Source organism: Cupressus sempervirens, chromosome 1 (genome assembly GCF_028749045.1).
Source record: "Cupressus sempervirens isolate cs-2001-9-10 chromosome 1, ASM2874904v1, whole genome shotgun sequence".
In the NCBI taxonomy this organism is placed as follows: Eukaryota; Viridiplantae; Streptophyta; class Pinopsida; order Cupressales; family Cupressaceae; genus Cupressus; species Cupressus sempervirens.
Genome location: NC_143118.1, coordinates 139,641,749 through 139,656,316, shown reverse-complemented (window position 1 = coordinate 139,656,316; position 14,568 = coordinate 139,641,749). Strand labels below are relative to the sequence as shown.

Here is a 14,568-nt window from a genome sequence, read left to right as displayed (position 1 = left end):
GACATTTGTATGCACTTAACTTCAATCTTTATTTGCTCTTTGCTCTTTGATTTGCATCTATAGAGGGGATTAAGAAATGGTAATTGAGTTGAACATCATTTGTATACACTTTAGAAGCTTGCACCAAGTGAGTGGAGTCAATGACAAGATTGCATCTAGCATAGTCCAAGGACATTCACTCTTTCTTGCATCATTAGGTAGAAGTAGAAGTAGTTTAGATTTGCTAGTTTAAGTTAGATTGCATTTCAAAAATTGGAAGTCAAAGAGTATTTTCATTGCACATTGTGAAATCATATCATTGAAAGTCTAGTTGACAAAATCTTAGTGAACAACATAGGTCCCTTCGTGATAACTAACATATCACATTATTATCACTGAGTGAGTATCCACCATTAAGAAGGAACCTTGGAGTCACCTTATGATCTTTAATTGTAGTCTAAGCATAATTGTTCTCTCTATCTAAGAGAGGATTCGATATTCGGTGTTTCATCTTGAAACATTGAGTGTTCCATTTTATATGTTGTAAGGGAACAAAAATCACATCAACCATACCCATACCCTTGGGACAGGTACTGTGTACTGGTACATGTACCCAAGTATTGTGAACTATCTGGGTACTTAGTGGAGAGCATCATAGCTAAGAACCTTGATTAAGATTTCAGGATTTTGCTTCAGTTTTTTATTTGCGTATCAGCTTTTTGTTTATCAAGTTTATTTCAATATGTAATCACTAATCCGTTTGAAACTTTGATACAATGATTGTATTACATTTCAATTTGTACTTAATCTTCAAAGTTAATTTTTGATAGTGAACTTAATCACTGTTCTTGTTTTGAAAACTGAATGTCATTATATTTTTCAGATTTTCTATGAAATATTAAATTATATATTAAAAAAATTGACATACCAAAAGTACCCATGTCTCCTATTTGGGAAAAATAGTCGCACTTGTACACATTTCCAAAGTATCGAGTAACCTCGTCTTTGTGCGATGTTGGTCTTTGCCCTTCCAATTTGTAGCCCGCATTGGAGGGTTTTTGTTTCCTCAGCTAAGATTTGGGTTTCTGTCCAAACTCAATAAGAGCATGAAAGTGTTTTTCTCCTTCCAATTCTCATGAATCTGGAAGAGACTTCTTCTATCGAATTTGCATGATACTACCTTGAATTCAAAACTGATAACTTGATGCATTTGCTAGGTTATTGCTGATTAATAATTGTTGATGGATTGACATGTCAATCCTTAAATACTTAATAAAATGATTGCTGCTTAATCCGATTTTCTGAATTATATTTATTACTGGATGAGTTATACTTGAATATTAAATTCTTAGTTGATTTTTCAATGACACTCTTGTCAAATGCATTTTCCTCTTCTTTTTATCTTCAAATGAGAGGAACTCGCACCTCTTTTTTAACATTGCCTTGCAAGAGACACTTTTCCAAGTTAAGCACTGTCTTTGCATTGCCCTCTTTATATCTTCCAATGAGAGGAAGGCAACCTCTCCATTAACATTGCCTTCCGCACACTTTCACGTTAAGCACTGCTTTGAAGTGTTCTTAATTTATTTTAATTGTATTTCTTTTAGTATGGCTGGCCATAATGTCCATTAGATTATTTTTAATTGACTCTCTTTATTAAACTCTTGTATCTTTAATCCAGCCACCCAGGACATAATCTGAGGGGTTTTTAACTTTGGTGGGGGCATGACACAATGTGGGTCAATCTGTGACCAGAAACTTTCATTTGGTCAAGCATAGAATCAATGCACACATACACCACTCTAAGTCTAGGTTCATCGTCATCCCCATATTAATCACTTCGAAGATTGGAGTAATAATGGGGACAATATATTTGCATCACCCCCAAAAACACCACTGTTACTCTCTTCCTTCACCCTCTTCCCCTGCTTTGTCTTGGACTTGAGCTTCTAGATCCAATTTGTTGTCATCACTAGTAATTGTATTGGTTACTATAACTCTGGCATCCTCTCCAAGAGAATGAAATACAATGCATATCTTGTCTGTATGGATTTCAAGAGTTCTTTCTTATAGAAGGCCCTAAACAATGCATTTGAATTGTAGTGGTCTCAGATAAATGTCTGCACATCTTTAGCATCATTAACAATTGTTCTGGTAAAACCAAATTTTCCCTTGTCCTTGAGTGTGTCATTTGGTATGCATACAAGGAGCTTGCAAAATATGTTTATAAGCTTCCTCAATAAACTTCCATACAATTTTGCACACGTGTTGCATCCATCACTGCTCAGATCACATATTTCAGCCCAACCTCCTGTGTAGCATCTTGACTGAAACTAAAAATTGGCATCCAATTAATACCCTAAATGCAATGTCCCCTAATTGGGTTTAGTCTCAGTTATTACCAAATTAACATAGATTTGATATTTATATCCCACATTAAGTGATATCAGACATTTGAAGTTAAAAGAACTATTCATTTAATGAGATTTAGTTATTTGAACATTCCTTAACACTCATATCCAACCTTTTTATTATTTCACTTCAAGGTGGAAGGAGTAGGTTTTTACAATTTTGCCTAGATACCAACTGCAATGGGTTCCATGAAAGTTAACAGATCCAACCCCTTTAACTTTTTGTGGGAATATGCCTACAAGGTGCTTCGGGTCACTGATCCCTACCCTATTTTGGGACAGATAGCCATTGCTTGGATTTACACAAGCCCCTCCTTGGAAACATTATAATCTTCCCTGCTTAAGCCAAATAGTAAGTGTGTCTTGAGTATATAATATAACTGATATAATTCTGCTATTATCCTTATTAATAGATAAATATGTGATATATATTAGACCCTCTAAGGTTCCTTATTATCATTAGGATTCAGATATATCCTTCTGTAAACCAGTAATAATCTCATAGAGTTACAGCATAGTTTTCTGTCACACAATGCTTACCAGCATTATAAATGATTTATTTCTTTCCTTGTCTCTTCCTTACAAAGAGTAGTAAATATTTTTTATCATTTCCAAAACAAAAGTCGGAAGGTATCACATCATTTTCTTTTTAATTTCTTTCCTACTGCTATATCTGATTAATACTTTATTTGCCTGTGTTGTCTTCAATTATTGGTTATAGCAAGAGAATTACTATGTCTGATCTAGTCTTGAAGGATGTGCAATATGATGGCTGTGTTTGATTACAATCTGAGTAACATATGCCATTGATTTGTCAAGAGGCATTGTGCTCAAAAGAGCAGATATAATACTGGATATGTGAATAAGAAGAAATGCCCAATGATGCTGAATGGGGTTGGAGAGATATTAGTTTTATATCTCCAAAATTGAATGGATGGCATCCTTCGATAATTGATAAGACAGTCCTCCATAACTACTAGTTTACAAGGAATACCAATTACATTTAGATTATAATTTATTAACAATTCTATTAAGTTTTAACATGGATTAATATAATTATAATATTGATTATATAAATCTTCTGAACTACATCAGGATTATCTTCCCAATCGGTCACATTGTAATTATAGTTGTTTATCCTTGAATAGATAGTTTATCATTTTAAAATTAAATATTATTTATTTCTTCTTTTTCTGATTATTACTTAATTATATATTATTAAATTCTATATCTGAATACGCACATCACACTGAATAATCAAAAACCCCAAGAAAATAAGGTTACTCTGTACATGTAATCATGATAATGACGAGTGAGTGATGCCTAATATCCATCCACTCATCCATGACTATGCTGCATCCACTTATGATCCAAGATTCCTTTTCCTTTCTCCATTAAAATTCTATTCTAAGAATGCTTCTTATGCAAGAATGACCCTCAATTTACTCTTTATATGCTGCTCTTTCCCATGATAACCACACCATGACCTCCTCCAATTGCAAATTTAATAAATCTCCAAGTGGATTTGTAGCGTCACTTGTCGGACCTCATTTCCACTTAGCCTTTTCTGCCCTCGAAGTAGAAGAAACTAGAATATGTTCGAATGGCCTTTCCTAAGTAGCAGAAGCAGAACCTTATCAATGATTACCCCTCAACCTTACTGATAAAGAAGCAGATGTAGGTGCATTTTCTTCACTACTGCTTCATAACTTACTTATCTCAGCTCTATAGTTTAGTGTTTTTTCCAACCTCACATATATCTATACCATTGGCTCAGATATGAAGGAGGTGGACATTTACTGTAGTATGTTACCCTCAAATTCAAGCTTACAAACGTGGCTCTTCCTCAACCTAGTGGCTCAAATGCTTTATTTTTTATTTGCAACTCAGTTGTAAGATGCCTTAGAGGGGCCTTAGGAGCAAAGGGATCCTTAGCATATTTTGCAGCATTTGTAAAGGGGAAGTAAGATTTGCACTCCCATTGGAACTAATGGTTTCACCCCCCCTACTTTTGTACTTTCATCAGGTGCCTAAATAGATTCAGTTTCAATTTTAACTTGTTGAGGACCATCCTCATCCTCACTTATATTGTGAGAACTCATTGAAACATTGCAATAGACAATATAAAATTGGTCAGTGTACAATTTTAAAATGAAAATTCAAACTATGCATAGTGAAGGGATTAGGACACAATTTCTTTTTATCTTCCTTTCTGCGCTCACACGAAGTGCAGAAGCAGAGGGTAAACAACGAGGGATCCTTGTTCTTAAGCTTTGCCAAACAAGGATTTCACTTTTGTTTATATTACATTATGTCACGTGAAGTGCAGAAACAGATGATAGACAAAAGTTGTAATCCTAAGTTGACAAAAATAAAAAGTACTGCAGCTTATTGTTATATAATAAAACATAAAAATTGATCATGACTAATTAATATTATTCATTCGCAAAGCTAAAGTAATGAATTTAAAATTTGCAACAATGTTAACAAGTATTAATAATGAAAGAAGCCAATAATTTTTTTTTAAAAACCAAGTCATGGAATAACAAATTATTTTTAAAACCAAGTCATGGAATTACTAGAAGCGTACCTTGAGGCTTGAATAATGCTTTCAATCTTTTGTTTCAATGGTGGATTGGTGTCACTCTTCCTCTTCCTCAATCATAATGCATTCACTGCTGCTTCTTGTTAAACTTTTTGAGCAAGTTGAAATGAGGCTTGAAGGCCTGCTTGTATGTTTTTTAGAGTCTTTTGGATTGTTGAAGATTGTAGCTGTGATATAAATCTTTATCTCTGATTTTATGTAATAGAAATATGACTGTTATGGTCATCTTCAGCTGAAGAAGACATTTGTGATAATAATTGAGATAATATTATATAAAGAGACGTGTCATGCGTCATGCAAAGAAGCATGCTTATGGAAATACGAAGAGTTTTATATTTGGAAATTGAAGAGACCTTCAGTTGTGTAATGAAGAGTCTCTCTATTCTTTATATATATTTATTATTGTATCAAGTGAAAAGTTGTACTTGAACATTTTTCTTTATCAATAAAAGTGATATTTTTGTTGTGTGGCTGGGGTTTTCCCTTCAAGTGGAAGTGTTTTCCTAGGATAATCTTGTGTGTCTTTTGTATCTATTTTGTTCTTCCTTATTTTTGTTTATCAAATTTCTAGGCCAAACCTTAACATGGTATCAGAGCCAGGTTTGATTACAGCAATGAAGTCAGTCTCTTTTCTTTTTGTATATTTGATGAAAATTGGATTTGTGTTAAATTTATGCAGCTGCAAGTAGAGATCAATTACTTGCAGCTATTCTTAATTTCAAGTACCATTTGAGCCTTCACAATTTTGTTATTGTGGCTCAAGAAGGCATCTTCTTTTCTTGCTACACTATTGATGGAGTTAGTTCTTGTATTTAGATGGGTCTCTATGGGGACCATCTTTGTTATTCTTTGATCATATTTCTGAGACTTGTCTTCAGTGGAAGTTACCACTAAGTTTTGTAATGTCATTGTTCAAGTTGAATCCTTATCTGTGATTACCATTTGTTTCTTTTATTTTGGATGCCTCTTTCAAGGTGGTTGTGTCATAACATCACATTGTATTTTCTTCATGGATGAGGTGGCTCGAGTCTATACTTGTGACATCTTTCTTGCCGATGATATGGATGTTTATGAGCATCATTGGGTACTAAGGTTGTGTGAAATTCTATGTTTGTCGATAACCCTCAAGCTGGGTGTGTCTTCACTATTATAGAGATTCTTTGTGTAACTGCCATCTGTCCAAGCTGTACAATGATTGGAAATTTGGAGAGCAAAAGTCTTATTTCTTATTTCTTTTGGTATTCGAGAATCATCAGTGATTGGGTCTACAATATGTGTCTGGAAGAAGATGAGAGTGTACTTCAACTTGTGTAGTCTAACATAAAGAAAATCCCATTTTTAAAGCATTATGGGTGGGTACGCCTGAGGAAGTAGATTTCATCTTTGTCCCATTCTTTGTGAGTTGTATGAAGTCCTTGCCTACATGGAAAGCTTCCAATGGCTAGGAACATGTCTTTTCTCTTAGATTCGAGTGACATAGTCCATGTATCAAGAACTGTTAACTCTGGAATATTGACCATGTCTAGTCAAGAATTGTGAAGTTATTTGGCTTCATGTATGCAAATGTGCTATAATTGGAGAGTCAATAACATGTCATTGTAAATCTTGTTGGCAATATGTTTCCTTGCTCATTCATACGAATCCTAGCATCGTGCATTCTTGTTTTGCTTGTTGACATGTCTCATCTGTCATGTGCTCTCCTATGTTGTTGGCATTAGTGTCTTCTTTGGGTAGATGTATGCCTTGTGAATATCTATCACATAGAGAGCATTTTAAATTGGTGACCATCTATGCAACTACTAAGGAATCGAAGAGAATAAATGCATTGTTTCAATGATCTGCAAAGTAGGACTCAGTATGATTGGAATTCTGAGGAAACAAGACAATAAGGAGATAAGTATTGTGTGATACTGAATTCTGGTTATAACACTAGGAATAGTGTTTGGCTTTTAGAATTGATCTCTATATAATGAGTTATTAATTAATCTCTCTTGATTGTAGGACAGATTAGGAAGCAATGAGATAGTCAGAAATTATATGCAAAGCAATACAAATTGTATGGGGATAGTGCTTTCTTTGGGTTGTATTAATGGTGCATATCTTCTTTAAAAGAGAAAGATCATGATATTCAGAGTGATATGTTCAGCTTCAAAGGGAGGTTACATCAACTATCTTAGTGTGGCGATCAAAGCCCTCCCTGCTGAGAGGAAGTCTCTGCCCAAGGTGAAGTTCTCTTATTTTAGAGACAAGTTAGGAATTGTAGAACCTGAGACTCTTGTTAGAAAGTAGTCTTAAGTGATTTTCTTTCTTGTTGATTATGAGTTCTTATTCGTGTAAAGTTGTAACGACAACTATGATAACTCTTTCACTTATGAGGGAAGTCATAATGAACATCATGTTGAGAGAGTCCATGATGCCATCACGTTGAGAGAGTTTGAGATGTTAGTTGGCTGTGATCCTTTTTGGCCTATCATGTTGAGTGATTCCATGATTTTTTTTGACTATTAATAATTTGTTCGTTTATCATGATGTTGAGAGAGTCCATGACTGATAAATTTAGGGATTACTATATTTGCTAAGAGGGAAAGCCCTTGGACCATCCTTTTGAGTAGGCATGGTGGAAGTCATGTGTGTGACTCCATGACTTTAATTTCTTATAAAGTAACTATGGTGAATTATGTTATGTTGAGATAACATGTTGGAAAATTATCATTAGCATCTTTGGTTGCAGCTATGTGTGCTTGCCTTACTAAAGACCTTTCTTGCTAAGAGGGAGTGCTGAAGATTGTAGCTGCAATAGAGATCTTTATCTTCGATTTTATCTAATAGAAATATGACTACTATGGTCATCTTTAGTTGAAGAAGACATTTGTGGTAATAATTGAGATAATATTATATAAAGAAACATATGTCATGCGTCATGTGGCATGCGAAGAGGCATGTGGAAAGCCCTTGGACATCCGCATGTCTCAAAGATATATCCATCTCACAAATTGAGGGATGGTAGGGTTGGGGTGGGGGATGGTAAGGTTGGGAGGGGCCTTGTCCCATGGTACATGATTAATATATTAACAAACAATTAACATTGAATTGATTTCCAAATTTGTTAGATTGTCCAAGTTGAAGTATTATTGGCAACATTGGGAATCATAGATAGAGATCCCTATTTTGAAATAATTTTTTTTATTTTATTTTAGTTTTAAACTATGAAATTTCTTAGTGTGTCAGTTGAAAATCCACACATACAGTCAACTGAGGAAACCCTCCAATAGCCATCAACATTTCGGAGGTACTGCAGCATGCTAAAATGGGAAATGGAAATAGGCTAGAGGTCTTCTTTGTGACTCCATTTCCAAAAAAGTGATATAATAAACAATTCGGGTTTGGATAGAGTTATTGCAGATAATTGAGAATGAGAGATTTTTTTTCAATTATTAACATACATTTTAAGTTTAGGACAATCACACATGTGTGCTATTACAACAAATCATGAGTGTAATCATATAACCGAATACAATATGAAAAAACGTATCACCCTATTACCGTCTTAAAACATAATACTTTAGTTAATGGACACAGTTTCTTTTAAGTAAAGAAACAACTTAATAAACAATGAAAACCATGAATGCTAGCGTGGAGTAGTGTACTCTCTCAACAAGGGGAAGGTGATTATTAACTGAACAAGTAAGATTAGTGCGCTTAAATGAACTATTCAACACCTTCAATTACATAATAATAGGGAGATTGACTATGACAAGATAAAGGGCGAATCTATTAATCTTTTCTCATTTAGTTTAAATTATTTTCAGCCGATCAGAAATAAGAATGATTGGGCCTTTCTTTGAACATTGATAATGGTCTCTGGGCAACTTAGTACAATCAATTGTAGGTGGAAAGTGTTGGGCATTAGGATGATGAAAAGAGAACTCAACTATTAGGACAAGAGACTCCTAAGGGGTTTGTTCATCTACTTGACAGGTTGGGTTGAGGGGAAACTATCAGTAGCAGCAAAGGCAAATACTTAAATGTGTTCACATGGAATAGTTGATAATGGATTGGTTCAGGGATTGATGCTACAAATACTTCTTTGGTATTATTTTCATAGTATGGGCAGAGTCCACTTGCATGAATGCTTGTGAAGCCAATCAAATCATTTATGTAGATCTAAGGAGAATGATTTTGCTTTGTCATTATCAGAATGTCAACTAATCCAGCCAGCTGCCAATTTTTTTAAACTCATTTTAAGTCTTAGGTCCAGGAAAAACATCCGTGAAATTATGAATAGCGGTGTTTTTTTCAGCATCCAAAAGCTACTTAATCTTATCCAAGGAAAATTTTATCTTACGGGTGTCTTCCATTCTTTTGTTGTTGATCTTATGATTGTTCTTTGGATGGTGTTGGACGAGTTCGGGCAAGTTGTCCTTTCAGACTTGTTTTCTGTAATGCTCCCCATCTTTTAGACCGTCAATGGTGTTCTTAGCTTTTCATTCTTCAAAGGCTGAATGGAGAAATAAATTAAATTAAAGTCAAAAAATAAATAAATCTAAAGGTGACTTCATATTTAATTAATTTAAGTTTCTAGAAGCACAATTAATTATTGTATTGGAAAGGGGGAAGCTTCTAGAGAGTGCATTTTCCAGAAATACACCTAATTATTGTATTGGAAAGGGGGAAGCTTCTAGAGAGAGCAATTAAATAATATTTTATTTCCTTCTAGAAGGGTGAAGGAAAAGAATAAATAGAGGCAAGAGCTTCATTGTTAAGCATCCGATTATTCTCAATTGCATTTGATATAAACTTGGGAGAAGAAACTAAAAGTTTCTGATTTCAGTTAGCCATTGGAGAGCATCATTTCTTTAGTGTTGCGACCATTTGACGTGGTGAAATATCCATTGAATTTGGCATTCAAGAGAGCTTCATTTTGGAGTTCTATTTGTGCTTAAATTGGAGAATACATTGATCGCTGGCTGCTGCAGTGCCGTGAATAGTACCCGCGCTACAGTACTTGGCTTGATTATGATTGCAATTTCATCTCCTTCATTGGGCAATTTGTATATCAGGTTCTACAATCAATTTGCATCATTTAAATTGGTCATTTGGCATTGTAAAGGTGGCTGTCATAAGCAGTTGTAGATGCACATTTTATATTAGATTTATAATGTCATTTCTACTAAATTTTTTTGGGGTTGCAAAGCCTCTTAGCCTTGGAATATTATGTTAAGCATTGAATTAGAAAATATCTCACTAAAGAAGTGATAAGTTGTAGGTTTATATATTTGATGTAATGTGCATTTTTATATCTTCCATGATTGACATAATAGTATGCATGCCAAGTGTTTGACAAAATACCAATTGGCTGTTAGTGCACATTTTTTCATTTAGAATTCATCTATATCATTTGAAAAGCCAAAAGAGAATTGCATATGCATTTAGTTCTTTTCTTAGATATAGTATTAATCAATTATAGGATTTTAGATTCCCTTTGATATCATTTCAAGCAAGCATAATTAGTTTGAAACTCAAAAACAACAAGCATAGAGATCGTATTGCAAGTGTTTGACAATTTTCCTTGATCTACAAATCAACAAGTTGAGATACGGAGTGACAAAGGATATAACAGCAGTATTAGAGCTTGCTTGCAAAGTGTTTGACGAAATGTCAAACAACTAAATTATAAAAGAATTTGGTGTTTGTTGAAGTTATAACCAGTTGGGGTTATTATAGTGGTATCAGAGTTTGCTTGCAAAGTGTTCGACAAAATGTCAAGCAATTGAATTTGAGAAGGATTTGGTGTTTCACGAAGTTATAACCGGTTGGGGTTATTACATTTTCTCTTAGCTGGGCTTTCTCAAAGTGAGGGATAACTTCTTTCACTTGTGGCATGGAAGAGCTGTTTTGGATGGTGGTGGATGCATTAAAGTAGCGTCCTAGAGAATGAGGTGCATGAGAAGAATTGATTCATCACTTTTGCTATTTTATATCTTATCAACTCAGCCATTTCTTAGCTACAAGTTGAAGATATTGTCTGCTGCACTCACACTGCCTCCTTTGCTATTTTTTCTTTAGAAGTTTCAAGGAAAAACTAACATTTTGTTTAATAATTCTAAGATGCGACATGAGGCATGACAGTTGCATATGTATCTAATGACATCTATGATAGTTGAACTGTCTTATTTGTTATCTTTTCTCTAGAAATTCCAAAGAAAAAAGTGACATTCTGAGATGCGACATGAGGCATCACTGTTGCAAACCTTATTAATCGTGTCTATTAAGTATGATGCTTTGTTAGAAGACATGATAAGCAGTATTGCAGTAAGGAAATTCCTCTAAGTAGCATGATCAGGCAGGTGCAATGCAAAATCTTGTGTTTCTTCATTTTTTATTATTAGATACTTTCACTTAGAGCAATGCATAAAGAAATTATATAGAATCTCTTTTGATCTGCATATGTCTTTGTTTTCTTGATGTCAACAACTGCTTTTAAATCCTCTTGGAAGTCATGCTCTTACTTTCCAATTGTTGGCTTTACGTTATGTTTATCAAGGTGATATGGTTTGCTTAGTATTTTTTCCCTGATATATTTGTACAAAGGGGATGTTGTTTAATTAGCGTTGTCATTTTCAATGAATCTAATATTTAGGTGTGATAAGTTTCTTTGTTATTTGCTTTTTCACTTTAATATTCTTACGTAATTAGTACCATCTGCTAGTTTAAACAGTAAAAGTGCCTTATTTGCAAAAAAGAAAACCTTTGGTAATTTTCAAATTAGGTTAATCAATGAAAATTTTGTTCGTTTCAGACAAAACCTTATAAAGTTGCTTCAAGTTTAAAATATTAATCTTGCCTTTATTCTGAGAATCTAGGCAACATTTCTTGTATCAACCAAACCAACTTAACCATTTTGTATTATTTCACTTTTTGGGGCCTGTACTTAATGATTGTTGTGCTATGCTCCGCAGTTACAACATGTTCTCGGGCAACTGTTGCACTATCAATGCTCCGAGAGAGAAAGGGTAGCTTTGACCTGGTCATTAGTGATGTATATATGCCTGACATGGATGGCTTCAAACTCCTCGAACATGTTGGATTGGAGATGGATCTTCCTGTCATCAGTAAAAATCTAATGCCAGACATTTTCATTTAGACACCAAAAGTTATATTAGCATTATTATGTCAAGTATTAATGGATTCAAATGTTCATCATCTTAGTTTTTTTTTGGGTGTTTTGTTTGCAGTGATGTCAGCAGATGGACAAACAAGTGTAGTAATGAAAGGAATCAAACATGGTGCATGTGACTACTTACTAAAGCCTGTACGCATTGAGGAGCTAAAAAATATATGGCAACATATAATCAGGAAGAAGAAAAATGGGATAAAGGAATTGGAGACCTCTGGAAGTGTTGACAACAGTGACAAGCTTATAAAGGGTTCGGAAGACGCTGAGTATGCATCCTCAGTGAATGAAGGTACAGAGTGTAATTCAAAAACATCAAAAAGAAGAAAGGAACCCAGGGAAGAGGAGGATGATTTTGATCAGGACAATGATGATCCTACATCCCTAAAGAAACCAAGGGTAGTCTGGTCTGTGGAGCTCCATCAACAATTTGTTAGTGCTGTAAATCAGCTTGGCATTGACAGTAAGAAAACTAATTTTAAATAATTTGTTTCTACTCTCTACAATTCATTTGAACATAAAAAGATCTCACAGCTGTCGGTGAAGTGTTCTAGTTTTACATAAATCTGTTTTCTTGTGTTGCTGTTTATTCTAATAATTTGCTAAAGTCTTGGATGAAAGAATCTATATGGAATTTTCTGTGTGTATATGCAAAAACATTTTACTATTTCTTGATGATAAATTGGTATTAATGGATGAACTTTCTTCAAAGTTCCAATATATTTGGAGTAATATGTGAAATTTTAGCAGATGGTTATTGAGAACACAATAATTGTAATGGATGCAGAGGCTGTTCCAAAGAGGATTCTTGAGATGATGAATGTTCAGGGACTTACAAGGGAGAATGTTGCAAGCCACCTTCAGGTAATGGTTTTTGATGGATTTTATGATTTTCCCCACATAGTCCAGTGTATTTGACCCGCCTTCTTCTATATAATTAGGGATTTCCAAACTAATAGCCACAATAAATTAATAATTAATTACACTCACACAATGGAAAATAGCATTAACACATATCAACTGTAAAAAACCCTGCTGGTTTTGATCAACTTATTGAACTTGGACTAGCAGTAATTTAGTCAAACAGTTGTCATAAGAATGAAAATGCTAAGCAAGGTTACTACTGTTATACCACTGCAGATTTTCCCTTTTTGGTTTTCACTATAGAAATTGATTCACTAAACAAGCATTTTAGCAAACAGTTGAGAGACACCTGAACTTGATCAGTCAACAGTACTGACATAGTGCAGATTTAACTATTGTTTTCCAAAAGATGATGGCCACTTAACAGTTGGATGCAATAATTTCGGAACTCTTGTATAGATATAAAACATAAATGAAGATTGTAATACAAACAGGCTGAGGAGATTTAATCAAATATTATATTCCTCTCAAACAAGAACAACTATGTGTTAAGAGACTGCAAAATACATACGTATTGGTCGAGTTGAATGTTGGTTACAACAGACCTGGTTTCCAGCTAGTAAATGCCGACTATTTGAGGAGAGAGTCCAATCTGGCGTTGCTGCAAGAGGCCACTGTTAGACCTTCTAGAACCTAGCCGTAGTCATCTCCAGCTCACATGTACTGTTCTTCCCATCACATACAATCTGTTACCTCAGTCAAGAGGAAGTCCCGTGCAACGTATCTACTGTAGAATCTGCACCTAGCGCCAATCGCTCTTGTCAAGTCCTCTGTTAACACCTACTGTGGAATGTTGCGAAGGTGGAGACCAACTGTGATACAGACCCGTGAGAATGGTAGGTTGGGTTCATGCTTAAGACTCATCCTGTGCTCGGATGTGGAATGCTCACTCTCCGCCTGCCCAGTACTCACGCCTGCTGTATAACCTGTATGTTGTTAACTCAGACAATCACCTTCAGTATCTGATTTCCTTCCTCCTGCGGTAGAGATTCCTAGCTCACTTCAGATGTCCACTGCACAATCTGAATCCTTAGTCCAAAATGAAAAATGAGTCATTGGGTTTACGTCCAGTCTCAATCCTTTCTCAAGGGTTTTCCCCCTCAAGAAATAGCCAAATCACATTAAAGCAACCTTTTGGAATTTCCAATAACATAACTTTCCAAATATTCGTTGTGTGAATCCCAATGCAAAAGGCTTCCTTTTATCACCTCGAAGTGTGGGGAGATACAAACAACTGAACAGTGTGGGATAAAAGACTATTTTGTCTTTTAGTCATTTAAGTCAATTTATCCTAAAGTGACTTTAAATAATAAAGTACTTTACATTTCAATCCACTAAAATAAAGTGACTAAAACCTTAGGATTTCCCATTTAAATCTCCTCAGCTAAAACCCAAACTCTTGTGACTGGCTGGCATCCTAAAAACATATGCCATTAGCCTATCTAGATGGAAAGATAGACCAACTGGGCACCATT

At 34.7% G+C, this 14,568-nt stretch overlaps 1 protein-coding gene across 1 annotated transcript in view; it reads left to right on the top strand.

Annotated features, from left to right (window-relative positions):
* The window catches only part of LOC149576574 (two-component response regulator ORR21-like), a 76,151-nt gene that overhangs the window by 29,913 nt on the left and 31,670 nt on the right, over positions 1-14,568 (top strand). Inside the window, exons 2-4 of the mRNA XM_089817922.1 lie at positions 11,955-12,107; positions 12,231-12,632; positions 12,957-13,033. Coding sequence (XP_089674048.1) covers positions 11,955-12,107; positions 12,231-12,632; positions 12,957-13,033 — 632 coding nt within the window. The remainder of the gene's footprint in view (positions 1-11,954; positions 12,108-12,230; positions 12,633-12,956; positions 13,034-14,568) is intronic.